This window comes from Anser anser (genome assembly GCF_964211835.1).
Source record: "Anser anser genome assembly, chromosome: Z".
In the NCBI taxonomy this organism is placed as follows: domain Eukaryota; kingdom Metazoa; phylum Chordata; class Aves; order Anseriformes; family Anatidae; genus Anser; species Anser anser.
This window is the reverse complement of record NC_139723.1, coordinates 28985181-29004615: the sequence shown is the minus strand read 5'-3', so window position 1 is coordinate 29004615 and position 19435 is coordinate 28985181. Positions and strand designations below refer to the sequence as shown.

General features: G+C 41.7%; 1 protein-coding gene across 3 annotated transcripts in view; it reads right to left on the bottom strand.

Annotated features, from left to right (window-relative positions):
* The window catches only part of CAMK4 (calcium/calmodulin dependent protein kinase IV), a 155599-nt gene extending 143666 nt beyond the window's left edge, over window positions 1-11933 (bottom strand). The window contains exon 1 of one of the 3 annotated variants that reach the window (XM_083816320.1): window positions 11560-11933. In XM_083816320.1, the coding sequence (XP_083672446.1) occupies window positions 11560-11735 (176 nt within the window). In that variant the 5' untranslated portion in view covers window positions 11736-11933. The remainder of the gene's footprint in view (window positions 1-11559) is intronic. The other 2 variants (XM_083816319.1, XM_083816318.1) reach the window with 2 other exon arrangements.
* Window positions 11934-19435: the final 7502 nt, after the last annotated feature.

The window sequence follows — 19435 nt, the reverse complement described above, 5'->3', positions numbered from 1 at the left end:
GATGATCCTTGTGGATCCCTTCCAATTTAGGATGTTCTGTCATTCAGTGAAGTGCTGCTTTGCACTACAAAATCAACTTTTCATGCCTTCTCTTTTTCATTTTACTAAATTAATAAGCCAGAAAATTATGAGGGCTTAAAGGGAATTTAGAGAGGTAGGTTGCTTGCTGCTTTTACAGCAAAAAGAGCAGGTGTGGGAGGCATCCAATGAAGCCAGAAGGTAAAAACATCCATGCAGACGTATCTTGCAGGTCCTTATGCTTTGATTATGTTTATAACACCACAGAAAGCTAGTGAGCAAACATTCCCCACCAGGAAAGTAAAAAACTGTAAGGCACTGTGTTCATATACCAGAGCAGAACGGTAATTTGTTAATCCAGAAAACATGTCAATAGGTTAAAAAAAAATCTGTGCTCATCCATGACACACTTGTCCAAAAAAAAAAGCATGTTCTTCAAACACTCTCATTGGTCCAGAATGTTGGACTGGTGCAGGACACCTAATAAATCAAACTGCAAACACGATCTTGTATATTTAACAAATCTGAAAGACATACTTTCTCTAGTTTAAATAAATTCAAACTTAGTCTCCAAAGAGTATTAGCAGCTAGGGGGTCTCATTATCATCTGAAAGTTGTACAGATTATGATCAGCCTTCCACAGAAAGGGTATGTAAATTCACTCTTTTTAGCACAGTTTTTTTAACACTAAGCGCAAAATAAAATCATGTAGCACAACAGTCTTTGGTACTAGCAGTGTGCCTCTGTTAACAGGATTATTTAAAGAAAAATCAATAAGAATATTATTATAAAAGTACTTTAATATAATACCAGACCTATATTCCATGGATAGTCATTGAGATCTCACATGTTTTTTTATTTCATTCATTCACGACAGCAAAATTGCTCACTGAATATAGGTTATTTAGATTAAAATGGAAACCCTAGATTTCATTTCTGAGCTAATCTCAACTTCTTTACAAGAATTTGTTATCTGTTAGTGTCAGTGATTGTTTTTTTTTTCTTTTTTTATATATGAAAAAATGCCAACAAGCTATTCAAAATTTGTCATGACTGATATGATTGACAAACTCCCTCTGTCACAGAATGCTCTGCTACCGCATTAGAAAACAAAATCAAAACATACATAGAACCTTTTTTGTTTATGCAATATTCAGTTCTCCAAAAGTTTGTGGAACAATCCGGGTCATCTGCATGATTAAAAACACACACAAAAAAAAATAATATTTTAAGATGTAGTATGATTTCATAAAGGCAATGAACCTGGTAGATATGGATATGTTTTAAAGATTAAAGATAGAATATAAGTAACGGTATTGATATGTTCATGATATCCTCAGCTCAGAAGAATCTATGAATACTTTCAAGAAGGAAAAAGTATTCAGAGGGAAAGAAAATTGTTCTAAAATATGATTCTTCCTTAAACCCGAGCAACTGCTTTTTCCAAGAAGCCTGGAGAAAAGCCAGAGGAGAGATGCATCACTTGGTTCTAGTGGGGAGAATTTGGAGAAAAGGACTGAGGAGATGACATCAGCTCTGAGGTAAAGTTGCAATTCTGGCACCTTATCCACAACATATGGATGCTCACAGTGAGCTACGCGTCTGAGCAGAGACTATACATTTGTTCAAGGGTTTAAATTTTGATATTGCTATTTTTGAGGCTATGCATTTGGAATGTTGGGCTTGTTTTGCCAGTGCTTTATCCCCAGAAAAGCCGTGATAAATAGATAGTAAACCATCAAAGAGCAACACATTTTATAAATATATACTTTTATTTATTTATTTGTTTATTTTCCCCTCAGATGGGTTGTTATTTTCTTTATCTTTTGATTTTCATGTTATGGTTCTAGAATTCTAGCAGTGATAGCTGCATATGTGAAAAGAAGAGTACTTAACAAGCTGCAGCATTAAGTTGTTCAGACAATTACTTCACTTGTGTTAGAATTAACATTCAGTTCTGACCATGTAGTTTGGTGGTTCATGCCAAATAATTACTCTCCTGTTATTTCGTGTGGATGAAATTCAAAGAAAATGTAAGTTTTGCTTGTTACAGACTGAATGGTCTCTTCCAAGGTCATAATGCAGGGTCACCTATCTTTAGAATTATTTTACAAGGAAAGCAACTCTGCCTTGGAAATCTGTTCTCAGAACAACAGATGCAAATATTGATGGTTCTTGACACTCGGTGTGTTTTAAGTGATAGTAACCTATGGCAGTAACTATACCATTTTTGTTTACATTCCGTAACAAAAACATACATTAGTAATGGGTATTGTTATAGTGTTGTATCACCACCACTCCATCTTTCTGTTTTAAACACTATGTAGTCTAAGAAATTGAGGACACACGATGCATATGCTTATCGAACATCCCACACTGGAAAATGTTCTAGAAAATCTCATCCTCAATGATCTTTCCTATTGCACCATCCTAATAGATCTTAAAAAACAGAGCTAACCCAGGAGAAATGCAGGCTTCCACGTACACAGCCACAACCCTCCCTCACTGCCCAGTAGCCTCAGGGGAAATGTCATTCTGCCCTAAAGACACATAATCCTCAGCAGATCCAGTACATCTGGTCTGCTGCAAAGCATGCTGCCAGCCAGGATATCACTCTGACCTGCACCTTCCCTACTAAACCTGGTCACAGCAAAAAATGAACTAGCTCCCAGAATAGGTCTTATTTCCCAGGTTAGAAAGAGCTGGGAAAGTGTCACAGGCAACAATCTAGGGCCTTGGAGAGGAGAAAGAAAGATGTGCATTTCTCTTGACTTGTTTGGAAGTTTCCAGACATTTAAAAACTAACATGGGTAAACTGGAAAAATGCATCCTGTGTGCTTCTGTCTCTGAAAAGACCTTTTGCAACGCTGAGATAGAAAAGTAAGGCAAAGGCGACAACAAGAAAAAAACGTGCTTCCACAATACAAACAACCCTACATGATATGCCATCTTACATATCACAGAGCTGCTGCCTCAGATTCCAAAACCCAACACAGCAAAGTAACTTAGAAGATAAGTTTAGTTTTTAAGAACAGGAACGGGTAAGTTAAAATGCATTTTCTGGTGGTTACTGATTCGCTGAAAACTCTGGCAATGCAAGGCCAAATGAAGGATCACTAACAACATGTGGAAGAGTATTTCCAAGGTATCAATGAGTGTTTGTAAAAGCTGTCATTCTTATACATTTTTTAAAATGGGGGAGACAGGAAAACTGTAAATACTGAAAAAGACATTAGACAAACCAAAAACTAAAAGCAACATCATTATTAAAAATATATATAAATATAAATAAAAAATAAAATATAAAAGCATATAAAAATAAAAATAAAAAAATAAAAAATATAAAAGCATATAAAAACATAAAAGCAACATCATTATTAAAAAAAAAATATTATGGCATATTTGCCTACCCTTTTTCAAATAATTATCACTACACTGTAAAAAGATTATTCCTTCTGAAATTAATGACTCTTTTCAGATAATAAAGGTCTGCTTATTGTGAAGAGAGAAAGCAGAACTGGTAAGAACTCCTAAATGGAGAAATCAATAGTAAATATGTAGTTTATAGGCCTAAATTCTGTTTCACCGTGAAAGCACAAAGGATTACATTTTTTTCTTTTTATGCAATAGTAACTCCTAAGATTCATAATTGTTGAACCTACACAGATGAAAGAAATATTCCAATCTTTGCACTTTTTATTTTTTTTTGACACAACATTTCTTATTAGCAGGTTGCTTTCCCAAAGCCAGGCCAGCCTTCTGGGTAGCCTAATATTACACAAAAATCATTTGTCTTTACTGTGAAAAGACAGCTCAGCTACTTGGACTATACACACAAGATGACTACTTTTTTTAGTTCCAATTGACCTTTTCAGACAGTATTCAGTGAGATAAAATTTCTCCAATCTGAGTGTCTTACAGTCTCTGGAGAGGATAGCTAGCCCCTCCTAGCAAGCATTTGGATGCACGTGTAACAGCAAACAGCGAGTATTCTTTCACAGGCTACCATACATAATTGAAAACAAGTGTTTTGAAATGTGGCTATTTGCTATGTAAGCAAGCATTTAAACATCTGTTACCCATAGAATTCTGCCGCTTTTTTTTTTTTTTTTTACAATCATTACAATTCCTTGCACAATACCATGTATACTCAGACACACACCTAAAAATGGACAGTGGAATGAGCAGATATTTACCCCTTCTACAACAGGACTTCAGTAAGTTTACCTGTCTTCCATCTAAAATCATTTAAGCATTTCATACAGTCACACTTAGGCAAATGTTTTCAACTGAACTTGAAAATACTTATTCAATTTCACATATACTGTTTCTGTACCGAGCTACAAGAACAACTTTGTTATATCTGGCCCCTTGCAGCCTACTGTAATGTTTTTCAAATATGACATATTCTTGTATTAACACAAATTATGTCATTACTTTCAACTCCTAAAAGCTGTGTGTGCAAAAAATTTCTACAGTATTCTTGAGAGTACTTAGTTCAAGAGCTATTCATTTTCTCCATTAGAAATACATTTTTTAATTAAAAAGAAGAGAAGCAAAACCAATGAAAAAGATGTATAGGGGCTGAAGGAATAAGTAACTGAAAATAAAGAAAAAATAGTTCAAAAAGTGATGTCATAGAACTGTTAAGAACTCTTTTTTAAGTTCAAGAAAGCTGTGAAAATTATACAGAATGATCATCTACTTATTTCAGCTATTCAAAGCTGCTCCAGCACTCATTTTGTAGAAAAAAAAAATGTTAATGGCTCAATTTATTGGCAGAACAATGCACTCACTACACAGACTAATAAGAGTACAGAGGTAACGCAATACTCTGCCAGGACTAACTATTCTTTCACTGCCCACTCTATGCACTAAATTTTCATTAACGTATGTTCCCCGTAGCTAAAAAGTTAATTAAAATTGGAATAGAAGGACATTGACCTGAGCATTATGTTGAATGTGTGATACCATAAGCATTCTATTGTTATCTTGCAGATTAACTATTTAGATTCAAATACAGTATCACTAAGACATATAATCTAGGTATGCATTAGCTCGTAGTACAGTGCAGTAGGAAAGCAACAATGGAACAGATCTTGTCAATGTGGTAATATCAACATATCAACTTTCTGCAGTTTTTACTTCAGACTAGCTGCAACCTGCTCCTGTGAACTGAGTGTTCACAAGACGATAGAGTGAATTAAGTGCTCCTGAACTGTCTTCTGAGCCTGTTACATTCAGTCTGCTCTGTGCACACCAAGAGCCCCCATGATGATGAGCAAGGCATGGTGTGAGGGAATAACTGAGACTTTTGTTTCAAAAACTTCACTCATGATCCAAATTAAAATTTCAGTATAGATGGATCCACAAATTACCCTTTAAAAAAAATGGTGCAATATAACATTAAAAATAAAATTGCAATGCTTCTGTAAATGAAAGCATGAAATACATGCTCTCACCAGTAGTCTATTTTGGTTCATATTTAGAAGAAGAAAAGCTTATTTAAAATATACTATTTTTGAAATAATACAGGTAGGACTTAGACAAAATAATACTGCTTGTGCTAAAGAAAAAACGTTACCTGAGTATCTGTTTATTTTCAGAGGTAACAGGACAATTTCTTTCACACAACCAACTAACCATTAACCTATTCCTAGAAGGCATTAGGCTATGGCAGATTTAGCTTCTCTGATGTGACTAGCCACAAGCATTGACAGATAAACATTTTATCCACAGTAGATAGAATCAGCAAACCTATTTTCCATCATTTCAAGATGGAAGCAATGCCTCAATCACAGCATGAAAAGGAATCAGATATACACATAAGCCATTGTAAAAAATGTGTATTTTATCATCTATTTTCTAAGTCCCAGTGAAGCAGGTGCTGAGTTAGCAGTTCAAAGAAATTCTCCTAGATGAAGGAGAACAAGAGTTTTGCCACAAATCCCAACTGTACAGGAATTTAAACAACAGTCTGTAATATTTAGACAGAGTTATTTTTTAGACAAGTATCTAAGTATCTAAGACCAGTATTTGGACAACAAGAGTTAATAACAACCTTCCATGGCAAGGTTACTTTTTTTTTTCTCCAAAATACCTGCCCATTTTCCTGCATTATTAGAGACCCTTAGGTGAAATGGTATGTCTATTCTCAAATTGTTTTTATTTATAGAATGGTAGAGGAAATTTTCTTTACTTGTTTCTTCAACACCTATTTTTTTAGTTCTGAATCAAACTACTGAACTGAACAAGATGCAAAGAAGAAAATACTCTCCCTTCACCGAATAAGGAGATTTAGTTGTCAAAATGTGGGTTATTACCATGACAAGTTCTGGTTCCTGGTACCAACTGCATGCATTTCACCCTGGACACTGGGTTGAGAAGCTATAGAGCTTCTATAGAAAGAATTCACTGTTGGATATAATTTTTTGTTTACAACTCTCTGTAGGTCAACATGCATTTTAATAGTGACTGAAAACATGCCCCAACCCACCCCCTGCTCTCCCCCTTTAGAGCATCATTTCACTTCACAAAAATTTCTCTGATGTCCTCTTTTTGGCCAAATTAACATTGGACTGTCTTCTCCATAAGAGCATAGCTTTAATAGAAGAGGCAAAGCCCATGTTCACCATGGAAGAGCCTGTTGTCACATGTTTAAGATATTTTTCAAGGAGAAAGATGAGACAAATCCCTTCAAGTGGAAAAGATGTGAAAATCTTCAACTAGACCTGGTGCAATGCATGAAGGCAATTCTCCATGTCCACCTACCTCCATATGCCTTGGCCAGCACCCACAAGGACTTCATGTCCTGTCTTACTCCTATCTTCTTACCTCAAGCAAAGTCCCAGTAGTTGTGTGACCAAGGTCACAACAATGCTAAGCAAGGCCTCAGACCCTCATCTTCAACAACCTTCCCTACTAGCTGATGAGCAGGAACTACCTGCATGAAAACGCTTACTGCTCATCCGCAGATGTGAGCTGCCAGGGTAACAAGCAAGCTGCAATAAGTGGCACTATATGACCTGGGCAGAGGCAAATCTACCCATGCAGTTCGTGCTCAGAGATGATTCTCCATGTGGAATTCTTAATGTGGTTTAGCAAAGCAGCCCTCCCACCCCCACACACACATACACGCACAAATTTTTAGACAGCTAGCACCGGGTACTATCAGCAGCACTCGTGTCTCCCTACAAAATCCTCAAGCCCGGTACTGAAAGTCACAAACAAGTAAGAAGTGCTGCTGAAGAAGGGAGTGACCTACTTTAAATGCATCCCAATGAAAAATGAGCAAGTATTTTTCAAAGTGAGCATGGCAAACAGTCTGTATAACAAACGACTGTTGAGATGGACAGAAAAAAAGTCCCACTTTCTATTTTTTTTTTAATGAAGGAATGGAAGGGAAAATAACTGGCACACCTTCAAAGCAAAAACTGTTTGAACTTCAAAGCATTAAGTGCAAAAGCAACCCATTTCTATAAAATGAAGCTTATACAAAGGATTTGTCTGATTTCATCTACTGCTGCCATTGCAAAGGTAGATGCTACTATGTCAGCATTCATAAACAGGATTGACAGACTAAGAAATGTCATCCTGCACACTGAAATCTCGAGTTTAAACCACTCTTTGGTTTTAAACTCTCTGTGCTCAGAACTCTTCAAGGACATTCAGCTCACACTGTCAATTCAAAGTTGCAAGTACCAAGCACCTTTCAGTTTCAGGTCCTCAGCAAGGATCACACAACTAAGTAAAATGTAACCTTGGAAGATCCTGACTCCTTACACACACAAAAAAGCTGTGACTTTTGAGTTTGTTTGTTTGTTTGTTTGTTTTAATCTTATTTAAGAAACTAAAAGAAAACCGCAAGTATTTTGGTAGTAGATACTTCCAACTGCAATTGACCATTTAATAGATCTGCAGCATGCCTATAATAACAGTGTTAGTTTCAACTCAAATGATTGTGAAGTTTGGCACAGTAAGGCAAAAGAGAGAGCATAATAAGAAAAACATTTACTAAAATTCCAACAAAGCAAAATTTTTGTAATATGGATGAGTATCAAAACATTTTTTACTGAATATTCTCTTCCTTCAAATAATACTGTTATGCTAATCCTGATTTCGGAAACACTGTACCAAATGATTTAGCATTGGCTATACAAAGCTAACAAAAGATTTTAGTCTTTAAAGAATGTACAGGCTTAGAACCTAAAATTATTAAAATCTTTTTCCAAGAGAGTGTAGAAAATAAGCTTTCAGCTGAAATAGACTCTGAACAAAACTCAAAAATCCAAAACTCATCAATGCTGTCACTTTCAGGGAAGTAACAAATAATCTTCCTAAAACAAAGACAAAAATGTCATTTTTACAGTGTTTTGGAAATGTACTAAAGGGAAGATGAACAGGCAAACATTGAGTAAGCCATCCTGGGTCAAAGTAAAAGTCTGTCTCAGCCAGAATACTGTCTCTAACAGTGGCCAAACACAGAAGAAAATGAATAGAGCAAACTTATGTCAATACTGTCAAAGAATATTGTCACAACACTGAAAAACTTACAGTTCAATAATCAGTATATTTTTTTATTAGCAGTCTGAAAGGATTTCCCTAGTGTAAACTTGCCTGACTGCTTATTGAACCAAGGTAAGTTTTCAGCATCCGCAGTATCCAGTGGCCATGAGATCCACCACTTAAATACGCCCTGTGCTGAAATGGTCTTAACTCCAGTTGTTCATCTTTGACTTGCTAGCTTTGCTTGATGCCCCAAAGAAAACGTCCAACCAGGTATTCCATGGCATATACATACCCCAAATCTGTCTTAGCCTCACTATAGGGTTTACAAGGAAAAGAAAACAGATACCAACCTTTTATTTGGAGGATTTTTAATCACTAGGGTGCACAGAGCCAGTACTTTCATAAAGCTGTAAATTGCAACTGTAACAATTCAATCAGATTTCATCTTTCTATGTGCAGCTTAATACTTTCTCCCCTAGCCCCATGTGCATTTATTCATCTAAACTGAATTTCACCTGCCATTTAAATGTCCTTTCAGTCCAGTAATGTCTTTCTCCAATACTTCATATTGTCTTTAAAAACCCCCAATAAGCAAATATCACTCTCCAGCCCCTTATGTATGAGTGTTTTGAGCAGCATGGCCCACTGAACTAATCCCTGTGGAACCCCACTGTTGAAAGCCAACTCATTACTCCTAGCCAAGCTTTTAGGCTTTTTCCTGCTAGCAGGAGCTTCCTCCTCTTCTCTCCTTTTCTCCCATGACTCCTTAGTTGGTCACACAAGAAAGAACTACTGGCTGCCACGGCTTAAGGATTTGCCAGGCACACTCTGTGGAAAGGGCACTCCCATACTGGGCAACTGCTGTCCAAATACATGTCTTTTCAGTCTAACAGAAGACATCTTCCAGTCCCTGTGCTTGTTAAAGACATTTCATGATAGTACCACTTGTTACTTATTTTAGTTTATTATTTCAACTTACTGCATCTAACAGGATGATATGCCCACATTTTTCAGCCTGACCCAGATATGTTTTCACCATCACTAACCTAAGCACTGTGTATTCTTTGTAGATGTACTCAAAATCACCTCCAACATTAAAAGGTTGGAGACAAGATTACCAAGAGGATACAACACAATTTTATATTACACTTAGGAGCCAAGAGGAATTGTTGGATATCTTTTGGATTTGCTGAGACACACCTGAGCTGCTAGAGGGGTCTGAGATATGCAGCATCACTCTGGATGCTAGCATATAATGCATGGATCTCTGGGACAGCCTTAGGATCTGTGGACAGAGGTCTTGCTGCCAAATCCTGGAGTACAGAGTGTGCACCCCTCTGAGTTCTTCTTGCTCCCATACCTACCCCACGGTTTTTGTTTAAGATGGTTCTTATCTCCTATTTTCTTCCTACTTTTATTTGAAGTCTAATTTCCTGGTTCCATCCAATAGCACAGCAGGTTTAGTGGCTTACTTCTCTGCACTGGTAGGGTGTGGTCATTTCTTATCCAAACCTTCTGTTGGGGTTTCAGCATCTACTGTCTCACCTTGCGAGGTAGAAAAACCCACTGTACTGCAGCTTTCGTTGATTCTGCCTTCCTCAGACAGGAAAGTTCACATTTTTTACCCCTCCTCCCAAGCTACAGAATAAATACATGATGCATCAGCGATACAGACTCTTCAAAAATTAAGCCCACAATCTCTGGTAGGCATGCTAAAAGGACTCTTGATAGCCCATAGATAGCAGTATCAATACAGGTGGCAGAGTTGCTACCTACTGCTCTTGCTCAGCAGCACACACTTCTGTGTTAATTCTGAAAACAAAACCAACATGACTATTTCCTCCTTTACGTTTTTATGTTCCTGCATAGGTGTGCAGTGAAGCACAAGAAGGAAAAGGGTACACAATCCCATGCCTATTTAAATGTGGCTAGCATGAGTAGCAATAGTGGCAAAAAGGTAGCAGCAAATGCTTGAGACCTGGCCAGCAAGTGAAGAACAATGCTATATTGTGTTCCTACAGCCTTTCCTACCCCCGCTAGTTACAGTATGGCAAGCACAGGTGTTCTTTGTAGGAGTACCTCTCATTGCAGGTCCTTCCTGCAAAAATTCTGTACTGAGGCAACCATGTTATTACCTGCAGATTTCCTATTGTCATCCAGGATTTTAATAATTGATTGTTGTCAAAATTAACAATTGCTGTTATCTACTGATTTACCAACTAAAATAGTCTAGTGTGAGACCCATAATGAAACTTTCATTTTCCTCTTTTTTCTTTTAGAACATGTTATTTTCTACCCAAAAATGCAGCATAAACCAACAACTGTGTTTAGAGAGGGAAAACTGCACATCAGGTAAAGGTGACAGCATCTTATGCAGGGGTTCAGTTTGGAAAAAAAAAAAAAAAGAGGAAGGAAAGGAGCAACTGAGCACTTGGGACTTTTAACTTGCCATGCAGAAGCATCAGGGCAGTAGAGCAGAATTCATGAATGAATGTGTACCAGCTCATTCACCTGTGCTGCGCTCCAATGGAGTGGCTCTGCTTGCAGAGGCCTAATCACGGCTCCTGTCTTGGGTGGGAGTTTTGTCAGCCCGAGGTCTGGGGGTGCTGGCATGGCGGCAGGGGCAAAAGCTCTCGCATGAAGCGAGGCTGTGAACAGGCAGGCATTTTAGGGCTCTCAGAGCGATGCCGGCCACCCCCCCGATGCAGAACTGGGTCTGGGCAACCTGGCTAACGCAGAGCTGCTCGCGTGGACCCGCGCTTGCCGAAAGGGTCTGACGCCTTCCCATGGGAACCACCGGTTTATTTGGAGGGGGTCTGCAGATCGCGACCCCTAGGAGGCATCGTGTCCCTCCCGCATGCCGCCAGACCCAGCGCGCCCCCCCGGTGCCGCTCACGCCCGCCGAAGTTTGGCAGCTCCCGAGGAGGCAGCGCTGCGGTGCCGGCCCGGAGGGGACCCCGACACAGCCGTCCCCCCATCCCCGTCCCCATCCCCGTCCCCTTCCCGGTCCCCGTCCCCAGCCCGCCTCCTCACCGTCCCAGCTCGGACTCCAGCTCGAAGTAGTGGGCCAGGGTGTCCTTGTTGGAGCCGTCGATCCAGTAGTCGGGCGCGGCGCCCCCGGGGCGGCCGGCGGCCGCAGAGCCCGAGGAGGAGGAGGACGATGAGGAGGACGAGGAGGAGGAAGAGGAGGGCATGGTGACTTTCAGCATGCCGGGACGCCAGGCGGGGCTGCCCCCTCCTCCGCACCGGCTGCAGGAAGCAGAGCGATAAGGCTGCTGGCGGCGGCACCTCCTCGTCTCCCTCCCTCTCCGCTTCCCTCCCTCCCTCTCCCTTCTTCCTCCTCCTCTTCCTCCTCCTCCCTCCCCGCCGGGCCGGGCCGGGCTGGAGCAGAGGCGGCGGCAGCAGCTCCCCCCAGCCCCGGGGGGGTGGGGGGTGGGGGGGGGGGCGGGCGGCAGGGGGCTGCAGTACGGAGCCGCCCCGGGGCGGGGGTCGCGGAGCACGGAGCCGCCCACGGGCGCCCCCAGGCCCGACCCAATTTGGGGAGAACTTGAGGAAGGGAGAGGCACCGGCACGGGGGCGGGGAAGAGCCCGGGGGGGAACAGACCGGGAAGGATGCGCAGCCCGTGAGGCACCGGGGGTGCTGCTCCGTTTTCCCGGTTCCAGGTGTGGGATCGGTGGTCGTGGGGCGATAAGGGAGCTGGGGAGGTGCCCTGACTGCGTCTGCTCTGGTTTGGGGGAAGTGGGTGTGGAGGAAGATCCTGGGCAAAAATTAATAGCGGTGGGAAAGAGCTCAAACACGGTGTCCAAGCCGGTAGAAGGCAAAAAATAGGGCTTCCCTTCCCACCGCTGAACTAAAAGAAGCCATAAAGAAATAAAATTTCCGTGCTGCAATGGCATTCTTAACAGGTTTTGGAATCTGCAGCTTATGAGATGCATGCAAATATATTTTATTACTGCCTGCAAAAACCTTAGCCAGAAGTGCCTATATACGGGCTGTTGCTGTTGGTATCGTGGTGGCATAAAGCAGCAGCAGTTGTGTGTGCCTCGCATGCATAGTATGCCAGATCAATCCTACTCACATCCTCTCCATGCTATTACACCCACTCTTACTGTCATGCAAGCACAGGCAGGAGGTAAAATGGACCATATGCAAGCCTGTGCAGCCGAAGTGACAGAAGTATTGTCCTCTAATTTTCAACCACAATCCGCTAGCCTGTTTTTAAACACTGTATCCTTGCTCAGACAAACCACGGTATCCTGTTCAGTGTTGTGCTGACTCAAGTATGTTAATATTTCCCAGCCTGTTTCGTTTTGCTTTCCCCCTACAAACAAGTCTGTCTATTATTGTTCCCTAGCTTCCTTCCAGAACTGGGGAACAAGCAATATTAATTTTGAATCTCCTAATTCCTCAAAGACCTAATAAATAAATAAATTTATATAAATAATAACAAAAAAAGCTCTTATTGATAATCTTTCTACTATCTCAACAAGATAATAGAAAAAAATATATGCTAATCTGGTCTTTGGTACTGGTAGGAAAGGATAAAAGAGATAAATGAGATAGACAAGAGAGAGATAATGCCCTTTCCTCTCAAGTTGATTTTCTGCTGTTTTAAAATTACTATGGAGATCCCCATCACGATTTGAGATTTTATCATTTTCAAATTAAGATTGGGAAAGCAGCAATAAAGTAACCCAAAGTCCTGTTTTGCAAACCAAGTTTTTTTGCAAGCCATTTTAACAGGAACTCCAAGCCTCCCTTTAGACCGAGTGTGGGCCCTGAGCACCTACCGCAGCTGGGCTGTGATCAGCCCCATAGCAGCAGAGAGGCAGCCTTCCCACTGCTCCTCATGCCTTCTCCCAACTCCCCAGCTCACTCCATCTCTTCTGGTCAACACAGAACTTTTCCTCATAAAGCTTTGGTTGCTAGGTGACATTTCCTCCTCTTTTCTTACAGTATTTCCTGACACATCTCCTGGGAGCAGAAATAGTCACTGATCATGAAAATCGCGCACAGACACAAAAGAGCCAATTGGCAAAATAGAAAGCATCCATATAAAATATCATATTTTTTAGTCAAATGTCTGACATGTTCTGTAATACAAAAGGTACACATATTCCTGATATTCCTGTTTGTGGTTTTGTTTCATTTTGGTTTGTTTGTTTTGTTTTGCTTATCAGTTTTAAGGTTTATCCAGGTATCTGCACTCAGATTTGTATCCCAGATGTTCTAGATATACTTTATCTTGGGCCTTTATGTGTTAACAGCATAGCACAAGGGATTTATTTACTTATTTTTGTGCTGGGCCAGCTATGTGGAACTGGATGATCTTCAGAGGCCCCTTCCAACCCAAACCATACTATGTGAGAGGCATTTGACTTTCCTTAAAATACTTCCTCAGCGTGATTTGGATCACACCATGCTGACAAGCTAGTGCTTTAAAACTGACTAGACCTTATTCTCTGGAGCCCCACTTCCTTAAAAAAATAAAATAACAGTACGTAAATATGCAATTAAAGAGAGTCTTCAGGTTGCACTTTGCATGTGACCAGCATATGAATGCCTTCCTCAGTCTTCAGAGAGCCAGTGGCAGCATTTCTAATGTGCAGTGCTCCACTCATCTCCGAGCTATGCTGACAATCTGAAGATTTGCACTGTCATTACTCGACATGAGACTAAACAATGGAGAAAACCTCATTTATGTATTTGTGTGTGTGAAATTTTATTTTGGAGCCACAAATACCATAATTTTCCTGCCAGCAAACTGAGGTTATGAGCTCAGAGGAAAAAAAGCAGGTCAAGGAGGCATGCAACTTTTGCAGAGGAGGCAGTTTTTATGAACACAAAAACATGTACAAGAGATGTCCAAATTCCTGCCCCTGTCCTACCACCCACAAATTAAACTGAAAGAAGGAAGTTAATCTAGTGTGCTGGTGGAGATGGGGTCAGTAATCTTTCTGCCCTTCCAGTGGCTGTGGTTTTGTTTTGTGAATACTCATGTCCTTTTATATAGACATCACTGCGTCAGATGGAAGCAGTACACACTTTACAGCATATCCTTCAAAAATAAATACAGGACAAGAACCTTTTAAACTTGGCTTCTGACATTTTTGTACAATTCAAGTAGCTAGACCTTTGGTAGAAACACAAAAAGAAAATTCTTTACAGAGTTTTGAATAGGTTGTTCACAGTTTATGGGCACCATTTAAAAGAGTAGCATGTTAGCCTTGCCAGCCTAGGCTAGCATTTTTTCCTGAACAAACTGTCTTGAACCAGCATACATCTTCAAGGTACTTAAAAAATATTTGTTTGTCCATTATATGCTTTTTAAAAGGTATTGTGGTTGCTTATTGAAGGTATGTGCTGTCCACATCTGTTTTAGAGTACATAGACACACAAAATAACAAAACTCTCAGACTGTGTCATCATTAAGGAAAATTCCTCTTAAAGCCGTTTGCATATAGTGGAGCTTCCTCCTTTGCATAGATAATCTAGTACAGAACCCATGTTTGCACACATGCCAGATCTGATCTTTATCAGCTATGCATGTAAAACAAATCGGGTCTTCTGAAAGAGAATTTACTCAAACTATGCACATATAAATCAAAAAAAGTTGAGATTGTGGCAAATCCCCCAATTCTCTTCTCCTTCCTTTCATGGATTTTCTGTGCTGAACACCAAGCCTCACATTACATTTTAGTTTCTGCAATATCTTTCATCTTGTACTGAACTTCCTGTACTTCTGGATGACTACGCAAGCCTCCGTAGTATGCCCATCAGTTAGGAATGCCAAAACCTTCGGTTATTGTCTCTATTTATGTAGAAGAAGCCTTATGACTTATATCGAACAAGTTCATCATAATCTCTTATCATCTTTCATGCTGTTTTACATGTAAATGTGAGGCTACTTAAGGATTAAGAGCTGCTGGATAAAGACAGCGTCTTTTGTCAGCTGTTTGTGTGAGTAGATCAGATCAGGTAAGAATGAGCACAGGGTACAGGGAGAGGCCAGAAGAGAAGTGATGGCAGGGAGATTTTTTTTTTTTTTTTTTTTAATGCCAAGGAACAAAGAGGAGGAACAGACTGTCATAAGCTGCTTCACAGAGCAGCAATAGGGGAGAAAGAGGACAGCAGCAACATGCCCTTTTGTATCAATCTCTCCTCATGTTTTGAACTCAAGACATTTTTATTATTATTATTATAATTGTTACTAACGTCCAGGGAAAGCAAATATGTAAATGGGGATGAAAAAGTGACTCCCTGAGGAAGTACAATTAGAAAAAAATGTGATTCAACCATCCCTGAACCACGTTCTGTGCACCCCTGTTGTGGTTTAACCCGGCTGGCAGCTAAACACCACACAGCCGTTCGCTCACCCTCCCCCCTCCCTCTCTGGGATGGGGGAGAGAAACGGGAAAGTGAAGCCGGTGAGTTGAGATAAAGACAGTTTATTAAGACAGGAATATAATAATAACAATAATAATAATAATAGTGATAATGATAATAGTATTAATAATAATAATGTGTAAGAAACAAGTGATGCACAATGCAATTGCTCACCACCCGCTGACCGATGCCCAGCCTATCCCCGAGCAGCCGGCCCCCCCACCCCGGCTAGCCACCCCTATATATTGTTTAGCATGACGTCAGATGGTATGGAATACCCCTTTGTCCAGTTTGGGTCAGCTGTCCTGGGTCTGTCCCCTCCCAGCTCCTGCTGCACCCCTAGCCTGCTCGCTGGCAGGACAGAGCGAGAAGCCGAAAAGTCCTTGGCCTGGTGTAAGCACTGCTCTGCAACAATTAAAACATCAGCATGTTATCAGCGCTCTTCTCATCCTAATCCAAAACATAGCACCCTACCAGCTACTATGAGGAAAAATTAACTCTGTCCTAACTGGAACCAGGACAGATATCCACCCCTTATTCCATACCATTTATGTCATGCTCAGGTTACACTCTTTTCAATACCTTGTAATTAATCACCATTTTCATCTATGATATATAGCAATTATGGTAGTGATGACATACAGTATTATATAATAATTAACATACTACAATTCAACTCATGGGCTATTCTCACCCAGTATCAAATCCCCTTGAGGTACACACCGGACCTCCCCATTCTTCTGCATTACCCACCAAGTGCATCCAGGTCCCTGAGCAAAAGCAATTCCACGAATGGGTTTGCCTTTTCCTGAGGCAGGAGTAGCCCAGACTGTTTTACCCAGCATGTTTCTTACGTGCACTACAGGAACTCTATCCCCTTCTACAGTGCGTAACAGGTTTGATTGGGCAGGTCCAGCTCGGTTGGCAGATCCCCTGGTATTGACTAACCAGGTGGCCTTTGCCAAATGCGTATCCCAATTTTTGAATGTCCCAGCACCCATTGCTTTCAGTGTAGTCTTCAACAGTCCATTGTATCGTTCAACTTTTCCAGAGGCTGGTGCATGATAGGGGATGTGATACACCCACTCAATACCATGTTCTTTGGCCCAAGTGTCTATAAGGTTGTTTCGGAAATGAGTCCCGTTGTCTGACTCAATTCTCTCTGGGGTGCCATGTCGCCATAGGACTTGCTTTTCAAGGCCCAGGATAGTGTTCCGGGCGGTGGCATGGGGCACAGGATATGTTTCCAGCCATCCAGTGGTTACTTCCACCATTGTAAGTATGTGGCGCTTGCCGTTGCGGGTTTGAGGGAGTGTGATGTAATCAATCTGCCAGGCCTCTCCATATTTATATTTCAGCCATCGTCCTCCGTACCAAAGAGGTTTTGACCGTTTGGCTTGCTTGATTGCAGCACATGTTTCACAATCATGAATAACCTGTGCTATAGTGTCCATGGTCAGGTCCACCCCTTGATCACGAGCCCATCTGTATGTTGCATCTCTACCTTGATGGCCTGAGGTGTCATGGGCCCATCGGGCTATAAATAATTCACCTTTATGTTGCCAGTCCAGGTCCACCTGAGCCACTTCAATCTTAGCAGCCTGATCCACCTGTTGGTTGTTTTGATGTTCTTCAGTAGCCCGATTCTTGGGCACATGAGCATCTACATGGCGTACCTTTACAACCAGGTTCTCTACCCGGGCAGCAATATCTTGCCACAATGCCGCAGCCCAGATGGGCTTGCCCCTGCGCTGCCAGTTGTTTTGCTTCCATTGCTGTAACCACCCCCACGGGGCATTTGCTACCATCCATGAATCAGTATAGAGATAGAGAACTGGCCACTTTTCTCGTTCAGCAATATCTAAAGCCAGCTGAATGGCTTTCACTTCTGCAAACTGACTCGATTCACCTTCTCCCTCAGCAGCTTCTGCAACTCGTCGTGTAGGACTCCATACAGCAGCTTTCCATCTCCGATGCTTTCCTACAATACGACAGGACCCATCAGTGAACAAGGCATATTTCTTCTCATTTTCCGGTAGCTTGTTGTACAGTGGGGCTTCTTCAGCACGGACCACCTCCTCCTCTGATGATATCCCAAAGTATTTGCCTCCTGGCCAGTCCATAATCACCTCCAAGATTCCTGGGCGACTGGGGTTTCCTATTCGAGCCCGCTGAGTAATCAGTGCAATCCACTTGCTCCATGTAGCATCAGTTGCATGATGTGTAGAGGGGACCCTTCCTTTGAACATCCAGCCTAGTACCGGCAGTCGGGGTGCCAGGAGGAGCTGCGCTTCAGTACCGACCACTTCCGAAGCAGATCGAACTCTTTCATATGCTGCCAATATCTCCTTTTCAGTTGGAGTATAGCGGGCCTCAGATCCTCTGTATCCCCGACTCCAAAACCCCAGGGGTCGACCTCGAGTTTCCCCAGGTTCTTTCTGCCAGAGGCTCCAGGTGGGACCATTCTCCCCGGCTGCGGTGTAGAGCACATTCTTTACATCTGGTCCTGTTCGGACTGGCCCGAGGGCTACTGCATGAACTATTTCCTGCTTAATTTGTTCAAAGGCTTGTCGTTGCTCAGGGCCCCATTCAAAAGCATTCTTCTTACGGGTTACTTGGTAGAGCGGGTTTACAATCAGACTGTAATTTGGAATATGCATTCTCCAGAACCCCACGACACCTAGGAAAGTTTGTGTTTCTTTTTTGCTAGTTGGTGGAGACATAGCTGTTATTTTGTTGATCACATCCATTGGGATTTGACGACGTCCATCTTGCCATTTTATTCCTAAAAACTGGATCTCTCGTGCAGGTCCTTTAACTTTAGTCTGTTTTATGGCAAAACCGGCCTTCAGAAGGATTTGGACTATTTTCTTCCCTTTCTCGAAAACTTCTTCTGCAGTGTCACCCCACACAATGATGTCATCGATGTACTGCAGCTGTTCAGGAGCTTCCCCCTGCTCCAGCGCAGACTGGATCAGTCCATGGCAAATGGTAGGGCTATGTTTCCACCCCTGGGGCAGCCGATTCCAAGTATATTGGACTCCCCTCCAAGTGAAAGCAAACTGTGGCCTGCACTGTGCTGCTAGAGGGATGGAGAAAAATGCATTAGCGATATCAATTGTGGCATACCACTTGGCTGCCTTTGATTCCAGTTCATACTGGAGTTCTAGCATGTCCGGCACTGCAGCACTCAGTGGTGGCGTGACTTCGTTCAGGCCACGATAGTCCACTGTTAGTCTCCACTCACCATTAGACTTTCGCACTGGCCATATGGGACTATTAAAAGGTGAATGAGTCTTGCTGATCACTCCTTGGCTCTCCAGTTGACGAATTAGCTTATGGATGGGACTCAGGGAGTCTCGGTTGGTGCGATATTGCCGCCGGTGCACAGTTGTGGTAGCGATCGGCACTTGCTGTTCTTCAACCCTCAGCAACCCCACAACAGAAGGGTCCTCTGAGAGACCAGGCAAGGTAGACAACTGTTTAATGTCCTCTGTCTCCAAGGCAGCTATGCCAAAAGCC